The sequence below is a fragment of the Terrapene carolina genome, unplaced genomic scaffold (genome assembly GCF_002925995.2).
Source record: "Terrapene carolina triunguis isolate 2854851 unplaced genomic scaffold, T_m_triunguis-2.0 Scaffold836, whole genome shotgun sequence".
Classification (NCBI taxonomy): domain Eukaryota; kingdom Metazoa; phylum Chordata; order Testudines; family Emydidae; genus Terrapene; species Terrapene triunguis.
In genome coordinates, this window is record NW_020665187.1 from 3,059,269 (window position 1) to 3,086,315 (window position 27,047).

Consider the following 27,047-nt stretch of genomic DNA (forward strand, 5'->3'; position numbering starts at 1 on the left):
GTGCGTTTCCAAACCTTGGCGTGGATTTTCTAGTGTGTTTGCCATGGCACGAAGCAGCCTGCGGTCTCTGTACTTGAAATCCCAAGCCTTGTGCAGTGGCAGGAGTATGTTTACTTTGTTGGTTCCACGGGCCCCTTATTCCATTGACATTAACACAACATTGCAAAAGAGTGGGAGACGCCAAAGAAGCATTTCCAGGGATCGGCTTTACATCTGTTGCCAACTGTCCTTGAATTATGACCGCTTGCCTCCTGGAACGTCTTTGCCCCTACCCGTCATTATTACGGCACCTGGCACTATCCCCTTTTATATGTCTTAACAGCATGACACTGCACCCCATAGACATCAATGGCAAAATTCCCTTTGTTTTAAATGGATCCTTAACCAAGAAGTCCTGGCCTATATTCTCAAAAGCGACTAACAATAATTTTTTGGGGTGTCCGGCCTGGGACACCTTAAAGGGATCTGAAAGCTCTGAGCACAGCCCCCCTGAAAAGCAGGCCCTCTATATGGGTTGGACACTGCAAATTGCTAGCAAAATTTAGGCTCCTGATCTTTTCAGGATCTCTAGTCTTTCCCCTTGACCTTTTCCTTCTGCTCTGTTCTTGTGAGATGGGCGGCCAGAGAGCCCCACGTGTGGGCAGCCCATCGACTTCTATAACATGATGCCACACCTCACGATCACAAGCGGGTAGGCCCACTATAGTACCCCGGGGACTCGGGGCACGCTGGCTATTGTCACGCCCAGAATATAAGGAGAATGGGATGCCCCACTGTAAAAGTGTAGGACATAAGGTAAAGTAGCTACTCTGGAAACTCCCGGTAGCAACTCTCCCTGTAATGGCCAACAAGACTCAAACAGGTTGATTCAGTTTTCTGGCAGACTTGTCAATTGCGCAAGATGGGAGAGAGACAGACTCCGCCTCCCTCCCATCAGTGAAGAGCTGAGTTCAGTCCCTTACCTATTCATTTCATTGCACGCCCTGGGGAAGTATGCGGAGAAGCCATGCAAAGAAGCTGTTCGCGCCTAGAGACCTGGGGTATCCAGGCGTTCGGGCACGGAAAAGGTTTCCTGGGGCTGGAAAGAGGGTTATGTATAGTAGGTGAAATTCAGCCCTGTGCAGAGCCAGGAAAAGGCCTATGCACCATTTAAACTTTCAAACTAATGGCACTTAGTGCCAGTTCTATTCTATTCTGCACAGTGTGAATTTTCACCTGCTGTGCAAATTCATTGGCCAGTCCCCTCAGGTGGAAGATGTTGTGGCCTTAAGGCTGCATTTGCAGTGCAGGGAATATCTTTCCTCCAAATCTATGGCCTCCTGGGGGGATTCCCCCATCCCCCGAAATCCCCTTCGTGAGTTTATTTACTAGACTCCATGTATGGTCTAGTTAGATGCAGAAAGAGCTGGGGCAAAACAAGTGGGATTTGAAGAATTGGTTCACTAAAAGATTACCCACAAGCCTTACGAGAAATGAGACTGTGACAGAGTGCACAGCACAAAATCTGGCTTCCTTGTCTCGGTTCAGGAACAGCCTGGGGTTGGGGCAAGGTGTGGGTTTTGTTCCAGGGACATAGATGAGGATCTTGCATTTGTGTGACTAAGGACACCGGTGCTAATTACAATATAAACTAAGAGTTGAATGAAGCAATTATATTTTTATTGCTTTATTTGTTTTTCCCCTCCTTTGCAGCGAAAGAGTCTGTAGATGACTAGTGCAGAAGCAGCAGGATCTCACGAGGGCGGAGGAAAAAACCAAGGCATAGTTCCAAAAATGTCTTGCAAAATGTCAAGGAGAGCAGCTGGTTGGAAAATGGGGGTTTGTTTCCCCCATGGAAAATTTTGCCCTTTTCATTGAAAAACTGAAATTTTCAGGCTAAAACCTTTTTTCTTCTTTTTTTGGGATGAAAAGTCAAAATTTTCTACCCAAAGCCAACACTGTCCATGAAAAGAGTCTGTGCATTGAAATGCCAGTTTTCTATTGGAAGAATGGTGTAGACATAATTTTTTCCCCACCAGCCCTATCAGGGATAATGATACCTACCTTTTAAAGCTGTAGATCTGAAAAGCACTTCACAACAGCAGGTTCCCATTTTACAGCTAGGGAAACTGAGGTGCAGAGTAAAGAAGCAACTTGCCCAGGGGTTTCACACAAAGTCAGTGGCAGATGTGGGCGCAGCACCCATGTCTCTTAATCCTAGGCCCCATTCATGGGACTTTGCTACTTCTACCACAGAGCTGTCTTGCTAGCTGAACCTTGTACCAAGAGTCGGTCGAGAGTTTCAGGGTGAGGTTAGCTACTGCGATTGCCGTTGATCGGAGACGGATGGGGAGCACAGGAAACAGGCAAAATCTTTTAGAGCCAGCAGCTTGATCCTCCGATCACACCATTTTACACTAGTGGAGCTGGTGTGATTTAACAGAGTTACGCCTGCGGAGGGCTGGCTGGAAAGCCAGAACTCCGTTTTGTGAAAAATGGCTTATTGTTAAAGGCGGCCTAGTCAGCAAGCTGTCAATTGGCCATTCAGCAGTCTCAGCTTGACCAAGGCAGGAGGGGAGGGGGGAGTTTTGTGGTGTCACAGAAAGGGCGGCTTGACCCCGCGTCCTTCCTGATCAGAATTACGTTGAAGTTGCTGATACATGCATTTTAAAAGAGCAGGATGTGCCCCAGGAATGTCCATTGGGGTCTCCAGGCTGCAAACTCTGGAAAAACCCACACCTGGTTAATCAATAATCAGAAGGAGCCTCTTGCTTGCCCATTGGAACTGCTTGCTTAACAAGTTTTCTTTAAGGAACATGTCATTGTATTACTAATGTATAAATAAGGGGAAAAAGCTTGAGATAGTTGGACTCGTTTGGGGACTCTTTTTGGACTCTCCCTCTGGATACATCTTGCGGTCCCCACTGGCAGACGGAAGATTTGGCCACCGGAAGCCTGCCGCTGTTTCACTCGAGCGCCACACTGAGCTTTGGTAATTATCAAGGGTTGGGGGGTGTTTTACTAATCTGTTGCGGACGTGTGTAAGTGCTTGAGACTAAGTAAAGTTTAGCTTTAAGTGAAAGCATTCTTGTGTTGTCCTGTTTGTGCCAGCCATCTATCGGTCGGACGGCCGTGTCTCCCCTGATTTATTTCCTGACACCCCCTCGCACAGAGTAAAAGTTACCAAGAGCTTTGGGTTGAAAGAACCCCGGGTAACAGGAGATGCGGGTGCAAAGCTGTGCTGTGCTTGATTTTAACTAGGCGAGTGCCCTAACCACTGAACTCTCGGCTTCCCCGCCCCCAAGAAATTCTAGCCTGGACCTGAGAAAGTTTCATTGAAGCCAAGATGCTTCTGGGAAAAGTTTCCATTTTGAAGAATCAGCATTTGCTAAAGAAAAACATGGTTCAAAAATCCCCCTCTAGCTCAACTCCTGTGGTCGCTAGGTCTCCGTCACCTGACATGTGACGGAGATGGACCCGAATCTAGAGCAGTAGATATTACCGTCTTCGGTAGAACTGGACATCACTCGCATAGGCCCAACGCAGAACACCAAATCTGAGCCACCCTCCCTGTTCAGGAATCCGAGCTGGCCGCTGGAGTTGAAGTCTGCTGCGGGGGGTCCGCCCTTGCCCATAAACTGTTTGGGTGAAGTACCGTGAAGTCTTATGGAAAAGCCTTGTAGAATCTCATAACAGCACCACCAAGAAGATTCTGTAGAAATTAAAGGGCATTCACTAGGAACTCCTTATAAAGTTTGCTAGAGAATTTTATCCTTGCTGTAGAATTTGGCAGGTTGGTCGACAGGAAGTCTGTAGAAAGGTGATCATCTCCATTAAATTCTATTGGACTCTTCTATATCTATATTCATCTATTCTGTATAATTCTATACAGGCAGGAGCTACCCAAAAGACGTGTGTAGGAGCATACTGAAATTCCAATATAACAGATGCAAAGAACCCTGTATAAATATATGCATAGTGATTCCTGTTTTAAGTGACCAACGTGAAACCAGTTTACATGAGTGGCCAGTGGTCTAGTGGGTCGTGTATTGGACAGAGACTCAGCAGACCTGGCTTCTAGTCTTAGTCAGGTCATTGACCTTCTGGGTGATCTAGAGCAAGTCATATGACCTGTTTTGGCTTAGTTTTCCCATGTGTAAAATGGGGATAATCATACTGGCCTGTAAAGAATGTTGAGATCTACTGATGCGAAGTACTAGGTGTTATTTACATTTGTATTACCATCGGCCTGCACCCAAGGGCTTGTTTACATGATGAGTTACTGCATGGCGCCCTGTAGATTCACACCCAGGCTTGCTGCGCAGTAACTTGACGTGCAGACAAGCTCTAAGATCAGGGCTCCATTGTGCTAGGCACTTTGCAAATACAGAGTTAAAGACGGTCCCTGCTCTGAAGATCAAAATAGGCAAAACACAGGAGGGGAAAAAGTGGCATGTTTTACTGAAGGTCGTGCAGCGGATCTGTGGTAGAGTGTGCCCCAGTCACTAGATCACGCTGGGCTTCTAAGAAAAGGAGGGTCCGCATTCATCTCACTCCAGACATGTATGGGATATTTTGGGTGGGATCTTAAGACACGAGGTGTGTCACAAAGTAGTCTTACGTTCAGGTTCCAGTGTGTTTAGTGAAACACAACAAAGGCATGTAACACTAGCCAATGTGACCATCGCAACGCTGGTATGCTCATTTGCCCACAACAGTTTTCTTGCCGAAGTCAAATGGCCTGGGATCAGTTCACCCAAATGTTCCTGATTTCACGTCAAAAGGCCACCTGACCTGTTGAAACCCCATGAGACAGACCAACAACCTAATGATGGGCTGTGATGTACAGGGCAACGCTGGGATCTTCCAGAAGGAATGGCTTTTCTAACCTGCAAGACTCCAGCATGGTAGGTTCCCCAGATACCTCAGTGAGTGGAGATCACTAGAACTATTCTGATGTAGTTTGGCCCAGTGAGTGACTCGTACTAAAAGCAGAATACCCCTCACCATGAGCACACACATCATCATTAACTGAATGTAATGTCCTGACAAAAATATCTGAGGGCCAGTTCCCTGCGCAACCCATTAATGGGTCCATGGTGGAGATGGGGCACTGGATGGGGTGGATCAATGCTCCGAGGTGGGCCAGAGAATTCTCTTCCTAGATGCCTGGCTGGTGGGTTTGGCTCACATGCTCAGGGGCATATTGATACACACATTTGGGGTTGGGAAGGCATTTTCCCCCAGGCCAACCTGACCTGGGATGTTGGGGACTTTTGACCTTCCTCTGCAGCATGGGGTGTGGATTGATTGCTAGGCTCATCAAAGCATATCTCACCTAATCAATTCCCTGCCATTGCAGGCGTCTTGGGCAGTGAGGTCACCTGGGTCTCTATTGTTCTCTGCTTGCCATATAGTGAATGACCTTGTCTTTTCTAGCTTGCATGCTGAGGCTGAAATGAGGAAGCTAGATTGCAGACACTAAACATTTGATTAGAACACTTGGGCCTGGTCTACACTACGACTTTAATTCGGATTTAGCTGCCTTAATCCGAATTAACCCTTCACCCGTCCACACTACAGAGCCAGTTAATTCGAATTAAAGGGCCCTTTAAATCGATTTCTGTACTCCACCTCGACGAACGGAGTAGAGCCTAAATCGATTTTGTTAATTCGAATTAGGGTTAGTGTGGACGCACACCACCGAATTACTGTGTTTAAGTTAATGGGGTAGTGTGGCCGCACACCACCGAATTAATGTGGTTTAAAACCGAATTAAGGTGCTTAGTGTGGCCGCGCACAATCGAATTTATACAACCTGTTTCCCAAATTCGAATTATCTAAATTCGGATTAATCCTGTAGTGTAGACATACCCTTGGTAATGAAACGCCTCACATCTCTGCAAACCTATGTATGTTCTCCAGCTAGCATGCATCAGTCCTCTTAAATAGGACCGAGAAATGAAGATGGAGATTAATGTTTTAACTAAGTAAACCCACAACCTCTTTTCATTGCTATAGTTCAGACAGCTTCCATCTCTTCCCCCTGGATTAAGAAACTGATTTTGGAGAATGCAAATCAACATTTTTTCCAAGCAGAAAGTTGATTTTATGGGGCAATCCTGGGGTGTGTTGTGGTTTTTTTTTGTTTTGTTTTGTTTTGTCTTCTGAATTGTGAAAGGCAGGGTATTTCTTCTAAATTCACTAAACCAACACTTGCTAACAGGCTTTAAAAAGTCAGTGATCTGGATCTAGGAAGGGTCTTGCCCTAGGGCGAAATATGTCAAGGAATTTAGAATGCCGTGTCATCGAAGAAAGACTGGATAATCTATTCTGGGTTGGTACAAGGAAAACACAAGTAATTTGAGGCAAACAAGAGTTCCCAAAGACAACAGTACTGCTGCAGGTTTTTTAGCTCTTTGGGGTGTGTTTCAGGGAAAGTCAGTTTTTTTGGCAAAGGGAAGAGGTGATGGCTCATCTAAGCCCAAAGAACACACAAAATGACACCTTTCTCCACTCTCCTGTTACCTAGCCAAGTCCCTGAACAGATAAAAAGGAAGAGATTTGCACTGTCTTTAGAGGGACTCAACGGCTTTTGCTGTGGGACTTTCCTCTGGTAGCTGCCCCGTCAAGGTCTCCTTCTCTCTTCTCTTCTGCTGCAGAGAAGCTGCCGCTATGTCTCGCCAGTTTTCTGGCCAAAGCCTGGGAAGCAGCATTAGGGGTTTCAGCTCCAGCTCTGCCTGTTTTGGTGGTGGGAACAAAGTCAGCTTCAGCACGGTGTCACGCGGAGGATGTGCAGGCTCTGCCTGCAGTCCCAGAGGCTTTGGCAGTAGGAGCCTGCATAACTTGGGAGGAAATAAAAGGATTTCCATTGGTGGATTTGGTGGCACTTGTGGAGGGTTTGGGTCTGGCGGCCAAGCGGGTGGAAGGTTTGGCGGTGGTGCTGGGTCTGGGGGACAGTTCAGTGGTGGGCTCGGTGGTTGCTTTGGTGGTGGGGCTGGAGGAGGATTCGGTGGTGGATGGGATGGCCCTGGATTTCCTGTTTGCCCACCTGGTGGCATTCAAGAAGTGACCATCAACCAGAACCTCCTGACTCCTCTCAACTTGAAGATCGACCCAGAGATCCAGAAAGTGCGGAAAGAGGAAAGGGAGCAGATGAAGACCCTGAACAACAAATTTGCCTCCTTCATTGACAAGGTGAGATGAGTGGGGGAAGGGACATTCTATTGCTCCTAGAGACCCCACGCAAGATCAGCCCCTCCCCAACTGCCTGTGACTGTACAAACACTTTGCAAAAGACAGCCCCTTCCCCCAAAGACCTTACACTGTAAATAGACGAGACAAAGAGTAGGAGGGGAAGTGACTTGCTCAAGGTCACAGAGAAGGTTATTGGTAGACTAGGGAATTGAACCATGGGTTTCTGCTCTACCTACTGGACCATTAGCATTGGTTACCAAGGCAACAAATTGTACGATGTATTCCCTGCTAAATGTCATCTCCCATCTGGTCAACACCATCCATTTACGTAGTTAGCCCTATTGGCGTGGATTCTTCTAATCCATTGGTGTCTCTGTGATTAGAAAGCTCAAGTTTCTTTTGCCTATGACTGAGAATTTTGTCTGGAAAAAAATCCCTGCACAAATATTTGATTCTGTTGTTCGAGGAGCATTTTTTCCTGTTTATTCAAGAGGATTCTGGAGCAGGGTTACTGAGTCATTGCTTTCAGGATAGCTGTATAGGGCAAAAGGTTAAACTCACTAGACCTGGTCAACAACAATAAGAAAACAAACAAAAAAGAAGGATGAAAATTTTAAATAATCTTTTTTTTTTTCCAACCACTCTCTTCTGGCTTTCAGGTCCGATTTCTAGAACAGCAGAATAAAGTTCTGGAGACGAAATGGAAACTCTTGCAGGAACAGGGCCAAGGCCCCATTAAAAAGAGCCTTGACCAGCTCTTTGAGGCTTATATCAATGGCTTGAGAAAGCAGCTAGATGGTCTGTTAAATGAGAGGAGACAGCTGGATACTGAGCGGAAGAACTTCCAAGATCTGTTGGAGGATTTCAAGAACAAGTAAGGAAATAATAATGAAGTATAATCATTGCAGTCAGACTCCAGTCAGAAAGCTGGGAAGCCAATTGGAAATTTGCCAAAGTTCAGATTATTGGGTTCTGGGGTTTGGCCTGGGTCAATTTCTAATAATAAATAGAGTTGGTGGAAATTTTCTGAAAATTTTCTGAAATTTGATTTTTCAAAAAAGTCAAAATTTGAAATATTGGTGAAATTTTTACTGAAATTTCAAATTTTGACCAAAAAAATGGACAAAATGTTCACAGAAATTGAATTATATGTTTCAACAAGCTGTAGAGATGGTAAAAAAATAAAAACCTTCAAAATTTGAAATGTGGATGAAATGTCCATAAAAATTTCAAATGCTGAGAAAATAAATTGTCAAAATGTTCATGAAAATTTCACCCCATCTTTCAATCAGCTGTAGAAATGGTCAATTTTTTTTTCAAAATTTGATGAAATTTGTCATCAAAATTTTGAATTTTGACAAGGAAGGATACAATTTTCATGAATTAGTTGGGAATTGGTCCTGCTTTGAGCAGGGGATTGGACTAGATGACCTCCTGAGGTCCCTTCCAACCCTGATATTCTATGATTCTGTGATTCTATGAATTGACTCAATTCATTTTTCTACCAGCACTAATAATGTGAATATGAATTATGGTTCTGATTGAAAGATCTTCTGGTAGAGATTTATTATAGTTGACCTTTTCCCTAATTAGGAATGGATTATTAAGATTTAATTGTATTATATTAGTGGACAGATCCCACTCTAACTTGCTCTTGGGTAATTTGAAATCAGTCGGGTTTTACCTTTGTGGCAAGGCAGAAATGGAAGAAAATGGATTTCTTTGTGGGTAGGACTTTTGAAACCAATTCGCCAAGCTGGAAATTTAACAAAATCCCCTGTTCTTGGATGTGAATAATGTGGGATGTAGTCTCATTGATAGGGCCCTATCAATTTCCCGGTCCGTTTTGGTCAATTTCACGGTCATAGGTTTTTTAAAATCATAAATTTCATGATTTCAGCTATTTAAATCTGAAATTTCACGGTGTTGTAATTGTAGGGGACCTGACCCAAAAAGGAGTTGTTGGGGGTTGCAAGTTATTGTAGGGGAGGTTCTGGTACTGCTACCCTTTCTTCTGTGCTGCTGCTGGCGGTGCGCTGCCTTCAGAGCTGGGCTGCTGGCCAGGAGCCCAGCTCTGAAGGCAGAGCCGCTGCCAGCAGCACAGAAGTAAGGATGGCACGGTATGGTATTGTCACCCTTACTTCTGTGCTTCTGCCTGCAGAGCTGGGCCCTCAGTCATCAGCTGCCACTCTCTGGCCACCCAGCTCTGAAGGCAGCGCAGAAGTAAGTGTGGCACGGTATGGTATTGCTACCCTTACTTCTGCGCTGCTGCTGGCAGGGCGCCGCCTTCAGATCTGGGTGCCCGGCTAACGACCGCCACTCTCCAGCCACCCAGCTCTGAAGGCAGCGCTGAAGTAAGGGTGGCAATACCGTGACCCCCCTAAAAATAACCTTGTGACCCCCCTCGCAATTCCCTTTTGAGTCAGGACCCCCAATTTGAGAAATGCTGGTCTCCCCTGTGAAATCTTTATAGTGTACGGTAAAAGCACACAGGGGTAGACCAGATTTCACAGTCCGTGATGCGTTTTTCATGGCTGTGAATTTGGTAGAGAGAGAACAGCAGAGAACGATCAGTTTGACTGGATGGGTTCCACGATTCTTGTTCGAGAGCTATAAGAAATCCACAAACATTCCTAGGGTATAAACTCATGGGCTCACAGAAGTCAACAAAATCCTTTGATCCTTCACTGAACCTGTTCTCTCAGCTCACACGCATCCCTCACGCAAGCACATGGACAGTGAGAGGAGTTTTCACCTCTACAATCCCGCCATATTGGAGATTTTTAAGTACAAGTTAGACAAACATCTGTCAGAGATGGTTTAGATATACTTAATCCTACCTCAGCATGGGGAGATGGACTAGTCTAGATGACCACTGGAGAGGTCCCTTCTAGCCCTATAGTTCTATGATATTGTTACATCCCCCTTGAATATAGACAGTCCTTTAAAACAAAGCTGCACAAAACACTAGAAAGTGTACAATTTGCTAAGCCATTTTAGGGGTGGCCCAGATGACCTGATAGGTGTTTGCACTGCTAAGTCCCTGAGACATCATGATTCAATACTTGAGTGCAGTTATATCATAATAAGTTGGGCTATCAGACGTAGTATGGAAGTACCACTTTGTGTGCCTAATTTTGCAAACACTTGCTATCGGGTGCGAAGTTTGCTACCATGAGTGGCCCCCCTGAAGTGAATGAAGCTCCTCATGGAGGTCCCATGCTGCTCTTGGTAGTAAGTATTTGCATCATTGGACTCTTTGTTGGGTTGGGAGTTTTAGAAAGATGGCAGCAATCAGTGGTTCGTTTGGGAAGGCAAAATGTTGCTGTTTGTCCATAAATCCTCAAACATGGTGGTAGATTTTTGCCAAAGGGGTCCGACCCATTTCCATTAGCCTCTTTGTCTTGTGGCCAATGACTTAAGCAAGAATAAAAATAAGCAACCGGACCCTGTTTTCTCTCTTTACACTCCACAGGTATGAAGAGGAAATAAACAAAAGGACAGTTGTGGAGAATGACTTTGTGGTCCTGAAAAGGGTGAGCCAATCAGCTGGGTAAAATCGACAGGAAGCTTTAAGCGATGAACAGAAAATGGTTGGGATTATTAGGAACTCTTTGTTTAAAATTGCCCCCCCAAAAGAACAAAGGGAGAGTTGATAATTCATAATTTGCTGATCATCACCAACCAATGAATTGATAAGCAATGACTGCTACAATTTTAAACTGTGATTATATGTTTAGGGAGAGCGGTTCTCTCGAGTTGGGATTAGTTCAATAACAACCCCCTAGTAAGTCAGCTTTGATTGCATTTATTGAAGTAACAGTTAGTAAAAACAGCACATACACAGAGAGGCAAACAGTTACTGCTGAAGACCTCCCCGGAGTTTGCAGATGGCCTGCATCCAGTCTGCAGAGGGTCTTACTTCTCCTATGATTTAGGAGCCACTATACCCTTGTTACCCATATTGTGTATCTTCTGGTTCTTATTCATTTCCTTTTTTTGGTACGCACTTCTTATCTGAGGCTAGTTTCAAAGTTCTTTGTTCCACTGCATATCCTGTGGCTAGTACACTGCTAAGATAGCTCTTAAAATAGTCGTCAGAGTATGCTAAGAGTTGCTGCTCAGTAAAATTCCACTCTTTAAATTTAGTTTCATCTTAACGGAGCTCCCCAACACACCTTAAGATCTTGTGGTGAAGCACTGGAATGGGTTACCTAGGGAGATGGTGGAATCTCCTTCCTTAGAGGTTTTTAAGGTCAGGCTTGACAAAGCCATGGCCTGGATGATTTAGTTGGGAATTGGTCCTGCTTTGAGCAGGGGGTTGGACTAGATGACCTCCTGAAGTCCCTTCCAACCCTGATATTCTATGATTCTATGATTCTAAGGTCTTGGCCTATCTTGAGTTTGGACCAACTTCTGTTGGTGAGAGAAACAACACAAAACTCTTCTTCAAGTCTGAATCTCAGAAAAGAGTTCTGGTCAGGCTGATATAATAGCAAAATAGATCAGGAAAAAGGTTGTTAGGTACCAGTGTTTCTACTGCTGAAGGCCAAGTACACAAACTGTGTAGACAAATACACAACTTACACAGATGCATGTCTCTTTTTTGTACATGATTACCCTTAATTCTATAGGTGTTTTACTCCATTATTATTTTTTATTTATATTGCAATAGAACCTAGGAGCTCTAGTCCTGGCCCAGAACCTCATTGTGCAAGGTGCTGTACAAACCCAGGACAAAAAAATGGTCCCTGCCTCAAAGAGCTTATAATCAAAGTATAGTAAGACAAAAGGGTAGAGGCAGAGAGACAGAGAGCACAAGAAAACAACGAGACAATATTGTATGCGTATGCATAGAAATACTCTTCCTCAATACACAATTCAGCTTGTCCCAGCTTCAGGTTTACTGTAGGCAGACTAACATTAGAGACCATTTTTTGGAAGCATCACTAATAAAAATGATTAGAAGTTTTTTTTTTTTTTGCCCCAAAATGCAGCTTTCGTCAAAACTGAAAAGTTTAGAAAAATGTGTCAATGTTGAGGAAATTTTCATTTGAGCAAAAAAAAATGAAAGGAAGTGTTTTGATGTCCAGATGTCCCAGTTTGATATTTGTGGAAAGGAGCATTTCCCTTTTTTTCATTTTAAAAGTTTAAAAAAAGATCAAAATCGGAAGAAAATGTTTCACTTTTATTGAAAAAACAACAAAAACCAGTTCAATCATCCCCAAATTATTATTCCCTCGCCCAAACGGAGCCGGGCAGGACATTTCAAAATTTTCTGGTTTTGTTTCATTTCAGAACAGGAAAAAATATCTTAATCGTGGATTTTCCTGCAAAATGGAAAATCTGGTTTCTGTCCAGCTCTAATTAGAAGCCTGATTTTATTAGCCTCAGGAGATGGAAAGATTCACTCTATTACCGATCTTTTCTTTAGGATATGGATGCTGCCTATATGAACAAGGTGGAGCTGCAAGCGAAACTAGACTCCCTGACTGATGAGATCAACTTCCTGAGATGTCTGTATGAGGCGGTAAGAAGGCTTGCCATTCTCTTGGTCAGCTGCGGAATACACCCCCTGGAGAGCTAATTCTAAACAGCTGGATGGGGGTTGGGATTTTTGGCTTTCTGAGGATGAATATTCCTCTTTAAAATACATCCATGTCGACTGTGTAGGATCGGGTTTGTGTCTTAGCAGCCTCTCTCCAATTTAAACTGAAGCAGCACCAAGGTCTAAATAGATTCTTAGTGTTTAAGGCCAGAAGGGACCGTTGTGATCATCTAGTCTGGCCTCCTGTATAATACGGCCAAGAACTTTCTGTATCAACCCCATCACTTCTTGGTAAGCAAGAGCATCTCATAGAGAAAGATGTCCAGTCTTGATTGAAAGACTTCATGTGATGGAGACTCCATCCCTAGGCAAGTTGTTCCAGTTGGTTAAATCATCCTCACTGCAATTAAAAATGCGCACCCTGTCTCTAGTCTGAATGTGTCTAGTTTCACCTTCCAACCACTAGATCCCGTTGTGCCTTTTGCTGTTACATTAAAGAACTGTCTACTATCAGAAATCTCTTCCCTGTGAAGATACTTGGAGACGGAGATCAAGTCATCTCTTAAACCTCTCTTGGATAAATTCTACTGGCTTGGGAGGACCTAACTTGTGATATATTTAAAGGGGGGCTGATTTTCAGGAAGTGCTTCTGAAATCAGGCCTCTTGAAGGCGTCTCATGCTGGGCACTCCAAATCACTAGGCGCTTCAGAAAATTCAGACCAACCTCTCTAGTCAGGGAGGATCTGAAATGGAGAAGGGCTGCGAAAGAGAGGAACATATACAATGTAAAACATGGTGGGGCTAAAGCCCACGTTTATGGGACTTTCAGGAACTGTCTCAGATGCAGCAGACAGCTTCTGATGCCTCCGTGGTCCTGTCTATGGACAACAACCGAAACCTAGACCTGGACAGCATCATCCGGGAGGTCAAAGCCCAGTACGAGGAGATTGCTCAGAGGAGCCGAGCGGAGGCAGAGTCTTGCTACCAGTGCAAGGTGAGTCCTCCAGCATCTAGGGTCCTGATCATGTCTCGCATGGGAGCTTTGCCATTGGCTTCAGTGAATGCAGGGAGTTTGGATGCAAAATGCCTCGTGCCACTGGGCAAATATAAGCCCAATGCTATCCTGTACAGCTGAGTGGCGACTGCCATCCACAGGTAGGATGCTCTGTCTTTTCACATGCAGCTTTGGCCAAGGCAAAGAGGCTGTCACCTCTTTGGTGCTGCACACCAAGATGATTGAGGAGGTCTAAGCTGTGATGGGGGTGGTGTGTGTGTAGGGATGGGGCTCCATAAGATTATTTGCTCTCTGTCCTTTAGTCATCTAAACACTGTGTCTCTGCTCTATAACACTTGCTCACAACTTGGCTAAGCCGTGCACATAAGACACAAGCCATCCCAGTTGGTGCTGCAGATGGTTAGATGGTTAGAACCCAAAGTGCCCCTTCGCCCAGGAACGTGAAGTAACGCCCCACTATTGCTGGCGGCCACAGGTGTGAGAATCCCATGTGCATTTCCAAAATGCAGGCTTCCTCAGTAGTAGCAATTCCCCCAAGTGAGTGGCAAAAGGAGAGGGCATGGAAAACCAGCCGGTCCCATGAGCTATGAACCTCTGCTACAAATGCAACTCACTGATGAGTGTATCCCACTGGGCTGATGCACAAAGGGTATGAATTGCCAGCTCCCTCACCCCCGCAACTTCTGCAACTTTAGCTCAAGTAGCAGCTCATATTTTTTAGCTTTGGAGGTCCCCGGTTTAATCCCTGGTATGTCGACCAAGAGGGTGGCCGTCTCCCCACTTGGAATACTCTACTGGATTCTTGTGAACAGTGTCCTCTTTGGAAGATAACTCACTAGGTGATGATGGTTTGCTGCAAAGAGTATACGCACTAGCCTTTGTCTGACACCACCCGGTTATGTTGTTTCCGAACACCAGTTCGAAGAGCTGCAGGTGACAGCGGGGAAACACGGAGACAGTCTACGAGACAGCAAGAGCGAGATCTCAGAGCTTAACCGGATGATCCAGAGGCTACGGGCTGAAATAGAAAATATGAAGAAGCAGGTATGGCTTTTTTTCATGCACGTGAGTGTGAACCTGGGATGATTTCCTTTAGGGTTTCACTGCAGGCAATTCAAATCTGGTAGACGTAGCGCTCATGAGGAACTTTCCATTGCAATGATTTTTCTATTCGAAAAAGCCCTTTTCACAACATTTCAATTTTCTTTTGAGAACATCAAAATGGCAGCTCCCAAGGTTCCTGCTGGGAAAGCTCTTGTTAATTTCACTTCCTGCCCGGAAAAAACAAATTTGACTAGAGCCTTCTCCTAAAATGGAATTTTTCTGCAAATCCCTTCTCATGAAAAATTTCACATATTTGGCTTTTTGCCCCAATTTGGGATTTTTTTTAAATAAAAAGGCATATTTCCATTTTCCAGCCAGCTCTGTTCATGTCAGGAAGCGCTCTGGCTAAAGAAAAGCATTGAGGTCTATCTGTCTCCCTATAGACTCAACAACAGCTAAGGGCTGATGAGTATTTAACATAATTTCTACCACAATACCCCTTGTTCTTCTAGTTTTGTCTAGTCTAGTTGCCTTTCTTGAGTGGTGACTACAATGTTGTCAATTCTTGTGATTTTTAATCACACATTGCATGGTATTTGGTGTTTTTTTCTTTTTAAAAGCCCCAGCTCCCGGAATCAGGTGATGACATGAGATTTTCAGCTTTCATTTAAGAAAAGGCCATGATTGCAGAGATGAAGCTTGAACACTACAGCCTCCAAAATCAGAAGGCTGATAAAAAGAAGCCCCAACTTATTTAGTATGATCTCCTGAATTTTGATCTCATGGATTTTTTGGTGCCATGATTTCTGAACACCTGGGCAATACTGAGACTGGTGCTTTTATCAGATTGTGCCATGCGTTTCTGAAGTGTTTCATTTGTGGCCGGTCTTGGGCTTTGGACCATGGTTGCAAATGAAAACCATTCTGGTGATCTCAGTATTGTTGCAAAATCTGGGGTAATGTAAAACTCCGGCAGCCTGATTCTCCCTCGTTCAGTCATTTATACCAGTGCACATGGAATGTAATCCACTATCCTACCAAAATGGCAGTGGTTTACGCTCACTTTGCACCATTGTCAATGACATACACTACAGGGCAAAGGAGGATCAGGCCTGGGTTTCTGTGCTACCCTCAGCAGAATCCGTCAGATGTCTGTCTTGCCTTGCAGTGTGAAAAGCTGCAGAGCTCCATTGCCGAGGCCGAGCAGCAAGGCGAGCTGGTCCTCAAAGACGCCAAGGGCAAACTGGCTGAGCTGGAGGGTGCCCTGCAGAAGGCCAAGGCAGACTTGGCGCGTCAGCTGCGGGAGTACCAGGAGCTGATGAACGTCAAGCTGGCGCTGGATATCGAGATCGCCACCTACAGGAAGCTGCTGGAAGGAGAAGAATGCAGGTTAGGGCAATATAATGAGGACCAGATCTTTTGAAGTCAATGGGGAAACTTGGCGCATGTCATACTCATCCTTTTAAAACAATGCCCCAAACGATCTGGCAACTAATATTGCCCAAATAATATTGGTGTATTAGCATTTAGGACATGCTGCTGCTTTAAGAGCAAGAGGTGGTCTGGTCTAGTGGATAGGGCTCTGGGTAGGCACTCAGGCGACATGGGTTCTAGTCTGCCACTGATCTGCTGGGTGACCTTAAGCAAGACTGTGTGCCTTTGGCTTTGTCTACCCATATGCTGTAAGTCAGTCTAAGTTATGAGAGTTAAGTGATGTAACTTGCATTGAAAATGCAGTTTTGTAGGAATTGAAATGTTTTGTGGAAGTGTGTTTGGTTTTGAGAATTTTTCAACAGGAAAAAGTTGGAATGTTCCCTTTTGATAGCATCATTCGGACTAATTTCATTTTGACTTTTTTAGATGATAGGAGAATTATTAATTTTAACATGATATTACATTTAGTAGCATGTGTACATAATACATATAGTTAATATTTTAATACAATACAAAAGTCAAAATGACACTGTTACGAATAAGTTTGAACTGTTTCTTTCATGGCAAATTTCAAAATTTCAGCTTTTTCATTCTGAACCGGAATAATTTTTTACCCCCAAAATGTTGGAATATCCTGCAGAATGGGAATTCCAGTTCCTGACTAGAAACTGACCCTGGCCTTCAGCAGATGAAATATCACTGATTGCAGGGTTCCTAGCAGTATAACGGCTCTGTTGGATGTGTAACACATACCACTTTCTTTCCCTTGCAGGATGTCTGGAGAGTGCCAAAGTGCTGTGAGCATCTGTAAGTAGCTTGCACGTTCTTCTTGTTCTGTTAGAGGTGGTGTCAGGTTGTGGGTTGTGCGCTAGGACTCCTGGGCTTGCTTCTGGAATAACCAACTGCCTTTGTTTTCCTCTGCAGCCATGGCGGGTGGCAGCTTAACCTCTGGAGGTGGACTTGGAGGTGGGATTTACCTTGGAGGAGGAGGAGGCAGTGGTGGTAGAATCGGTTTCAGTTCCGGCAGTGGAAGAGGTGGATATGCCTTAGGTGGAGGATCCGTCTCTGGTGGAGGATACAGTGCAGGCAAGGGAGGGTACGGATCTGGAGGCGGGTCCAGTACCATTGCGAAAACAACCGTCACCTCCACGTCGGTGAAATCGACAAGCAGGAGAGTCTAGAAGATGGTGCCTTCTCTTATCATCTAATGGCTGCAGCTCAGCCCCTCCACCCAACCCTGACATCCAAAAGAGAAATGAACGGTGTCCCTTACAGCTCAATAACCTGCTACGTATTGCCTCAAAGAGAGCAACGGTCATGGTGACAATTGTCACCCAACCAGTTGTCATGGTAGTGACACCTACTCTCCCTCTAGGTTTAAGCCAGGTACCATAATCTACTTAAAACCACACCATGAAATAAACTATGGCGGATAATGGCCAAGATTTTCAAAAGTGGCTATCGATATGGGGTACCTCCAATTCTGAATGACCAGCTTGAAATACCATAAAGGGGCTGATTCTGAGAAAGAAGGGAGGACCCACTCTCTGGAAATCAGGCCCCTTTAAGGTGACTCCAGTGAAGCATCAAAAACTACAGCACACAAAATCTCTCATCACTTTTGAAAATCTTGGCCAATCAGACAAAACATACATGCCTAGCTTAACTCCATAGACTTCAGAAAGATCGTACCAGAAACAGATTTGAGCCCAAAAGAGTGATATTCCATCAGCAACCTGGAGGGAAAACATTCCTATGCAGTAATATTCAGAAAATTAAACACTTGTGCATATGTCAAGAAAATGACTTTATCCCATCAAAAAATGAAATGGATTTACTATGTTAAAAATTTGGGCTGGATCCTGGTATAAATTGGTACAGCTTCACTTAAATCAGTGATTTACATTAACTAAGGATTTAGCCCCTTTTTGAGTCAGGGCTTGTCTATACTTGTGGCTAAATTGGCACTGCTGTGATCGATACAGCGGTGTCGATTTAGCAGGTCTGGTGAAGACAAGTTAAGTCGATGGCAGAGTGCTCTCCCGTCGACTTCTGTACTCCACCTCCCCGAGAAGCAGAAAGTAAGTCAGCAGGAGAGCATTGTAGACACTGCTGTAAGTGGACCTAAGTGACATCGACATCAGTTATGTAACTTATGTAACTGAAGTAGCATACGTTAGGTCGACTTACAGTTTTAGGTTAGATCAGCCCTAAGACAAGTATTCCCAGCAGCTGAGAAGTTCTGCCCCATCTGATATTTTTCTTCAATGAGCTGATAAGCTTCACCAGCCTATAGTTCTTCAAAAAAAAATGTATAATATCTACAGCTAATTCTAGGTGTACTTTTATGTAATGGTCATGAAGCAACTTTTGCTTGTCTTTTTTCAGTTCCCTTTCTTGCTGGGTGATGCATTGTATCTCATTAAACTTTACAGTAAGAAATACAGTGGGTTAGTTTGGTTTTTGCCCAAGGAATTTATTATTGTTATTTATTACATTGTAATAATTATAAACCCATTGAACGATCTGAAAGCATTTGATCAACTCTGGTAGATGTAAGCAGGAAATATTCATTGTTTTCCCCGGAGAAAATTTTTAAATTAAAACAAAAAGATAATTTTATTTAAAAAAAATTTCTACAAAGCTTTTCAAATGTTCGTAACAAAACCAAACAAAAACCACAACAAAAACAACAAAAACAAACACAGAACCTCCCCCGCACCAAAAACATTAAAAAAAATGTCAGCAATGGAAAATTGAAAACTTTCACCAGGTTGGACAACATTTTTTGGTTTTACAGAAACCTTTTGCCAGATTTAACAATATTTTTCAGTTTTTGGTTATATTTCAATTTGGTGGGGTTTTTTTTGAGGACCTACCTCTGAGCCTGTTTTCTTTGCCAGCTTGGGGCTCCAGAACCCTGACTTGTTGAGTCAGATACACTGCACCACAGACCCAGGGTCTGAACCATGCCCCCAAAGCTGCAGACTAAACTGAAAACAGCTCAGCAAGAACTCCTTTCTCCAGCACCCAGACACCCAGCTGTCAATGGGATCCAAACCCCAAATAAATCCATTTTACTCTGTATAAAGCTTATACAGGGTAAACTCATAAATTGTTCACCCTCTATAACACTGATAGAGAGATATGCACAGCTGTTTGCTCCCCCAAGTATTAATCACTTACTCTGGGTTAATTCATAAACAAAAGTGATTTTATTAAGTATAAAAAGTAGGATTTAAGTGGTTTCAAGTAATAACAGACAGAACAAAGTAAGTTACCAAGCAAAATAAAACAAAACATGCAAGTCTAAGCCTAATACATTAAGAAACTGAATACAGGTAAATCTCACCCTCAGGGATGTCCCAATAAGCTTCTTTCACAGACTAAACTCCTTCCTAGTCTGGGCCCAATCCTTTCCCCTGGTACAGTCCTTGTTCATTCCAGCTCAGGTGGTAATGAGGGGATTTCTCATGACTGGCAGCCCCTTTTGTTCTGTTCCACCCCCTTTTGTAGCTTTGGCACAAGGCGGGAATCTTTTGTCTCTCTGGGTCCCCACCCCTCCTTCTAAATGGAAAAGCACCAGGTTTAAGATGGATTCCAGTACCAGGTGACATGGTCACATGTCCTGTGATACCCCAAGCCTCCATTCTTCCCGGCCTGACTCACAGGAACTCAGGAAGGCTTGCAAGTAAACAGAGCCATTTACAACCAACTGTCCTAGTCAATGGGAGCCATCAAGATTCTAAACCACCATTAATGGCCCACACTTTGCATAATTACAACAGGACTTCAGAGTTATACTTCATATTTCTAGCATTAGCCACAAGAATGATACATACATACAAATAGGATGAACACACTCAGTAGATTATAAGCTTTGTAATGATACCTTACAAGAGACCTTTTGCATGAAGCATATTCCAGTTACATTATATTCACACTTATTAGCATATTTCCATAAAACATATTGAGTGCAATGTCACACCTCCCTCCCAGATTTAATCAAAAATGGACATTTCCTGTGGAAAGAAACATTTGGATGAAAATGCCATTTTTTGTTGTTGAAAACATTGTTTTGAATGAAATATGTCAACCAGCTCTAACATTAAAGGATCACTTTGCCCATTGCAGAAATGCATTGACCTCAGGGGTCAAAGACCTTTTATCAGTGCTCCCCAATACTTGATAGCAATTCAGGGTGGAGAGAGAAGGATCCAGCATTCAATAGAAATAACCAGGGAACTGAATTTAGGCAGAATGGAATATGGAGATGTACCTATCTCATAGAACTGGAAGAGATCTTGAAAGGTCATCAAGTCCAGCCCCCTGCCTTCACTAGCAGGACCAAGTACTGATTTTGCCCTCAATCACTAAGTGGCCTCTTCAAGGATTGAGCTCACAGACCTGGGTTTAAGCAGGCCAATGCTCAAACCACTGAGCTATCCCTCCCTCCCATGGGAATTTGTGGCATGACACTGGCAATAACTTCCATACTTTTGTGGGGAAAGATAAAACCCTTGGGCGTTCTAGGTGCTCCTAGACTGCAGGTGGTCAGGACTTTGGGATAACATCTCACCTGATGGTGACACCTTGATGTTCAGTGACCATGGTGATGAGCATGGTACAAATACAATAGGCAGATAAATCCCTATCCCGAGAGAGCGATTGAGATACCCAGATAGATGGTTTTCATTTATATCTATCTAGTTTTGGCCTAGCTGATGAAAATAAAATCCGTGCTGTCGGGTCTCACGACATGTCTGAAATCATGTCAAAATACTGTGCGTAGGGTGGGCTGCAAGGCGTTTGCAGGTAAGCAGGGGCGTGATCCGCATCCCCTTGCATGATGACCACTCAGCAGCATGGAGGGGTGTTTGAGGTCCGGAAAGCGAAGAGGCAGGAGCATTATCAGTGAGAGGAAAGCCATTGGCCCAAGACATTCCCATTTGGGGGCAGGCGAAGCTGCCTGATGGCTTCCAATAAGGCAACCAACTCGTTCTGCAAGCACAGTGGGGTCGGCTCCATTCCCATAAGGAGGACGCTTGGAGCCAGGATTGTTCCTTGGGAGATTACACACCTGAGAGCAGTCGGAATGTATAATGATCCCTTAAAATCTATGGGGTGGATCCACCACTGTTGTAAACTGAAGCCAGCGGAGCTATGGCCATTCAGCTCAGCTAATGCCCGAGCCCCTGTGAACCTATGGATCTATCGCTCAAGAGAAGATTATGTGAATTCAGGGCCGGTGGAAGGTGCTGCATGACACTTAAGCGTGAATTTCTCTGGCTAGTCTCGAAACAGATGGCAGCAGCACAAGGATCCCCACTGTGCCGCTTTCCTGACTCAGAGAAACCACACTGGTTGGGTGGAGTGGGATGAGACAATGACTCTGTTTTCCCCATCAATCAGATGCTCAGCCTCTCTGCTGAGATGGCTAAATGTGTGGATAATTGGTGCTGCTTTCCCAGTGGACGTTGATGATAGCAATGAAATAATTCACTCAAGGAACTACTCCCACTCAGCTGGGTTTTCCAAGCAAACACATCATTTCTTTCAATTCGTCAGCTCACTTACTCTGCTCTGTTTGATCACATTATGCAAGACGATGGATGCAGCAAAAATGTGACCCTCCCTTGGTGACATTTTTCAATGCAGAACAACCAGCCGCATGTCTGGACTTTCACTTTAAAAGACCAATTGTCGATTAAAGCAAAACAACCTTCCCTTCACCCCATTTAAAAGGAGGAGGAAGAGGACAGTGTGTGTGTCTCCTTCAAAACAGTCTTAGGTCATAGATTCCAAGGCCAGAAGGGACCATGATGATCATGTAATGTGATCTCCTGTATAACACAGGCCGTAGAGTTTCCCTGAATTTATTCCCGTTTGAAATAGAGCAGTTCAGTGGTTTGAGCATTGGCCTGCTAAACCCAGGGTTGTGAGTTCAATCCCTGAGGGGCCATTTAGGGATCTGGGGCAAAAATCTGTCTGGGGAATGGTCCTGCTTTGAGCAGGGGGTTGGACTAGGTGACCTCCTGAGATCCCTTCCAACTCTGATATTCTATGATTCTATGATATCTTTCTGAAAAACATCCATCCTTGATTTAGAAATTTCCAAAGATGAATGATCCACCGTAACCTTTGGTAAGTTGTTCCAATGGTTAATTACCCTCACTGATAAAAATTTGCACCTTAGTTCCTAGTCTGAATTTGTCTAGCTTCAACTTCCGGCCATTGGATCTTTTTATACTTTTTGTCTTCTAGTTCGAAAAACCCTCTATCGTCAAATTTCTGTTCCCCATGTAGGTACTTACAGACTGTGATTGACTCACCCCTTAACCTCCTCTTTGATAAACTAAATAGATTGAACTCCTTGAGGTTTTTCACTGTAAGGCATGTTTCCCAATCCCTTAATCATTCTTGTGGCTCTTCTCTGACCCATCTCCAATTTTTTAACATTCTTCTTGAATTGTAGACACCAGTACTGGACATAGTATTCCTTTAGAAGTCACACTAGTTCCAAGTACAGAGGTCAAATAACCTTTACTCCTACTTGAGATTCACCTGTTTATATACCTGAGGCTCACATTACCTCTTTTGGCCACAGCGTTGCACTTGGAACTCATGTTCAGCTGATTATCCACCGAGACGTCCAAGTCTTTTTCATAGTCACTGCTTCCAGGATAAGTCCTCTCTCCCATAGATATAACTTGCATTCTTGGTTCCTAGATGCATGGCTTTACACTTGGCAGTATTGAAATACATGTTTGCTTGAGGCCAGCTTACCAAGCGATCCAGGTTGCTATGTATCAGTTGTCCTCTTCAACATTTACAACTCCCCAATCTTTGTGCCATCTGCAAACCGGATCAATAATGATTTTACGTTTTCTTCCATGTCATTAATAAAAATCATTTGCAGTATTGTTGCTTATGTTTAGGATGACCAGATGTCCTGATTTTATAGGGACAGTCATGATATTTGGGGCTTTTTCTTATATATGCTCCTATTACCCTCCCCACCCTCTGTCATGATTTTTCACACTTGCTATCTGGTCACCCTACTTATGTTGGTCCCGGGATATGAGAGACAAGGTGGGCGAGGTAATATCTTTTATTGGACTAACTTCTGTTGGTGAAAGAGGCAAGCTTTTAAGGTACACAGACCTGAAGAAGACCTCTATGTAGCTCGAAAGCGTGCCTCTTTCGCCAACAGAACTTGGAACAATAAAAGATATTGCCTCACCCACCTTGTGTCTCTCATCGATAAAAATGTTCTGTAGTGTAGGGCCCCAAACCAATCCCTGTATGATCCTACTAGAAACGCACACATTTCATGATGATTCCCCATTGCCAGTTACATTTTGAGACCTACCGCTAGCCAGTTTTTAATCCATTTAACATGTGCCGGGTTAATTTTGTATTGTTCCAGTGTCTTCATCAAAATGTTGTGCAGTACCATCTAAGTATATTACATCGACACTCTTCTCGTTATCACCGAACTTATGATCTCGTGAAAAAAGAAGTAACTTACTTCACTTGAACGGGACCCAAAATGGCACCTGCCTCCACCTGTACATTTAAAGGTGCAGTACATAGCAACAAAACTGCAAGTGGTATGTTGCTACCTGTGTGGAGAACTCCAGAGGTGTATTGGGGCAATTTTAGAAGGGTATGTAGCCAGGGAATAATTCACCTCTATTATTAGTATTGTTGGTGGTGGTTGTTGCAGTAAGTTCCTTACAAACACGGAGCAAACTGATGGTCCCTGCCCCGAACAGCTTCCATTAAGTCTCTTGGGGATGCAAGATAATCCTCAGTGGGTTCTCCTGTCTTATTTTCAAGAGACAGGCCATGAAAAGGACATGGCCTGTTACTCTCTGAAACTGTAGTGGCTGCAGAATTCAGGATGGAAGGTCTCAAAGCAGCCAGAAGTTGCTTCGGTGAATTTGACCGAGATAGGGACCATGATAAAGTAGATGAGCTCTTCAGTGGATTAAATTTAATAACCCCACCGGCACTGATCTCCTCGCCAGCACTGGCTGCTTCAGCTCTCTTGGCTGTTTGCGTTGTGTCTGCCTAAGCAAACTGTAAGTCTTCCAGGGTAGGGGAGCCTGACCCTGCTTCCTGTTAAATCAGTGGCAGTTTTTGCTCTGGGTTCATGGAAGCAAGAGCAGGTAGGTTGTAGAGCACCATGGGTAATATATATAAAATTGGTGGCAGTGAGTGCACTGGGATTGTCTGAAATTAACAGTGGAACTCTGGTTGGCAATGAAAATTCTCTGTTCTGCAAAAGGCCTTTGAATATCTTCCAGTTAATGAGTAACAAATAATTGAATCCAAAGCATTTTGAATGATGCCAAGCCATGGAATGATCTTCAGAAGTTCCCTCTGTTTTTGCACTTGCGAATGCATGTCAGTGACACTTCGCTGTGTAAGGAAATGCACGTCCTCACAAATGAGATGATGCTAGATTCTCAGTTACATTAAGGCCCATTTCTACTGCTTTGGCCATGCAAAGATAAGTTGTGTGTCTAGTGATAGGCAGAAAAATAAGAAGCCGGTTAAAGCCAGCTGAGGCTGGTCCTAAATGTTTGAGTTTGAGATTAGAGCTGTGAGACATGGAATTTTTGATGTGCTGGCAATGCCAAAAAATTGGCGAACATTTTTTGTGTGTTGACCCAGGACAAACTTTTTCTGAAATGTTTGCTTTGTAGAAAAAAAAAACTGGCTTGGGGTTGAACGTAACCTTTTGTTTTACCTGACAGGAAATGTTTCCTTTTGATTTTGAGCATTTTAAAATCTTTTTAATTTTTAAAAATCACAGTAGAAGGAAATTTCCAAGCCGAAAGTCATTTCAAATCACAAGATTAAAATGTCTTGTTTGGAAAAGGTTGAAATGTTTTTATTTTTTCTGGTTTCCCCCCCCCAGCTAAAACAATTTGGTGAATTTGGCACAAATAGGTGAAATGTTTCAGTGTCGCGGAATCTGCATTTTTTTTTTTTTTTTGCCAATGAGGATAATGTTTCGTTACTTTCCAGGAGGGTTGTGAGGATTAAACCCATTCATGCTTGTGAGATGCTCGGTTGATTTGGTGGTCAGGGCTATGTAACTACTTAGATCAAGGGTGGCCAACCTGTGGCTCCGGAGCCACATGCGGCTCTTCAGAAGTTAATATGCGGCTTCTCGTACAGGCGCCAACTCCGGGGCTGGAGCTACAGGCGCCAACTTTCCAATGTGCTGGGGGGTGCTCACTGCTCAACCCCTGGCTCTGCCACAGGCCCTGCCCCCACTACACCCCTTCCCGCCCCCTCCCCTCAGCCTGCCATGATCTCACTCCTCCCCCCTCCCCCCCCAGAGCCTCCTGCATGCCACAAAACAGCTGATCGGGAAGTGTGGGGAGGGCGGAGGAGGCGCTGATCAGCGGGGCTGCCGGTGGGTGGGAGGCGCTGAGAGCAGGGGGAGCTGATGGGGGGGCTGCTGACCTATTACTGTGGCTCTTTGGCAATGTACACTGGTAAATTCTGGCTCCTTCTCAGGCTCAGGTTGGCCACCCCTGACTTAGATGGCTATGTAGTCCAATCAGCTGTGTTGCACAGCAAATGTGGGAATACGTGAAACTCAGGGTATCTGATTGAGATAGTGCTACTTACACACTGCGAGACAATATAAGTTTTCCCCATAGGTAACTCAAACAAACCTTGCTTACATCCATGCAGATTTGTCTTTCTTTCGCCTCTTTATCATAAAAGCCAGATGATGAAGAAGCAACTGGCTTTCCCTGCACTTCTGCCTGGGCATTTCTCCATACTCAGCGCAGCTGATACAATGATGTTGTTTTGGTTTGTGAAGTTGGAGCTTAGACTGTCTATCAAGTTTGAACTGGAGGAGGATGACTGATGATAAAATCATGCTTTGATTGCCTGACTTTGGCTGGAGACAGTCCTGTGACTCAATACGTGTGTTACCTGAGTGCATGCAGTGACTGAAATTAAGACAGAGGCATTCAGCTGACTTAACAGGTCCCCTCCTGTCGTGGGCCGTGAGATTTTATGATAGTTTATTTGGCAATTGTCAGAGAAGCCAGAGAAAAAACATCCTGGTTGTTGTATCTGCAAGAGCACAGCACCTCCATGAACCCTGCACTACTGTGCGCTACAGCGGAGTGAATTAGATTGATCACTAAAACGGGAGTGCTTTAGTCCGTGTATTGTATGGAGAGTGCATTGGTTGTGGCTTGTTGTGTGTTCGCTGCACCTTTAAAGGGGGAGCAGGCCCACTCCCCACTGCAGGGACAGCAGTGTTTTGTGTTTAGATGCAGCCTGTTACAAAGGAGTGAGACACACCCTGTACTCTCTCTCTCTCGTGGAGACCTGGGCTAAAATTTTCAAAAGGGTCACATTTTCCAAAACTTGACCCAGGAGTCCCATTTTCCGAAGGACTTAGGCCTTTAGGAGCCTAGTTCACACCCTGTGAAAGTCGGTGAGAGGCTCCTGAGTGCGTCAGCGACTTTTGAAAATGGGACTTAAGGCCAGATTTTCAAAGGTATTTAGGTGCCTAAGGATAAGTGCCTCGTGGGGATTTTCAAAAGCGCCCAGGTGCCTGACTCCAATGGTGGCTTAAAAAAATTCTGCCCTATGACTTGTATTATTTGTTAGTGCAGGTTGACTCTCAGAAAGAAATTCAAATTGCTGAATAAAAATTGGCAAAACCAGTCAACAGGTGTATTTGATAAATAGTATTCAGCCAGTTAAAATGACGTTTGTATGACGCTTTTATATATATTTATAAGTCTCTCTCTTTCTCTCATAAGCTACCCAGCTGTTTTACA

At 44.1% G+C, this 27,047-nt stretch overlaps 1 protein-coding gene across 1 annotated transcript; it reads left to right on the plus strand.

Annotated features, from left to right (window-relative positions):
- Positions 1-923: 923 nt before the first annotated feature.
- Positions 924-17,399, plus strand: LOC112119663 (keratin, type II cytoskeletal 5-like). The gene is made up of 10 exons (XM_024218414.2): positions 924-936; positions 6,647-7,176; positions 7,836-8,050; positions 10,652-10,712; positions 12,611-12,706; positions 13,555-13,719; positions 14,659-14,784; positions 15,953-16,173; positions 16,991-17,025; positions 17,143-17,399. Exons 2-10 carry the CDS (start codon positions 6,655-6,657, stop codon positions 17,397-17,399), a joined length of 1,698 nt encoding a protein of 565 aa, XP_024074182.2. The 5' UTR covers positions 924-936; positions 6,647-6,654.
- Positions 17,400-27,047: the final 9,648 nt, after the last annotated feature.

Bases quoted from the DNA above. Each gene is read 5' to 3' on its own strand.
- LOC112119663 (XM_024218414.2), top strand. From the start codon at position 6,655: ATGTCTCGCCAGTTTTCTGGCCAAAGCCTGGGAAGCAGCATTAGGGGT. The intron at 12,707-13,554 runs GTAAGAAGGCTT...TGGGACTTTCAG, and splicing joins TGAGATGTCTGTATGAGGCG to GAACTGTCTCAGATGCAGCA. The intron at 16,174-16,990 runs GTTAGGGCAATA...TTTCCCTTGCAG, and splicing joins CTGGAAGGAGAAGAATGCAG to GATGTCTGGAGAGTGCCAAA.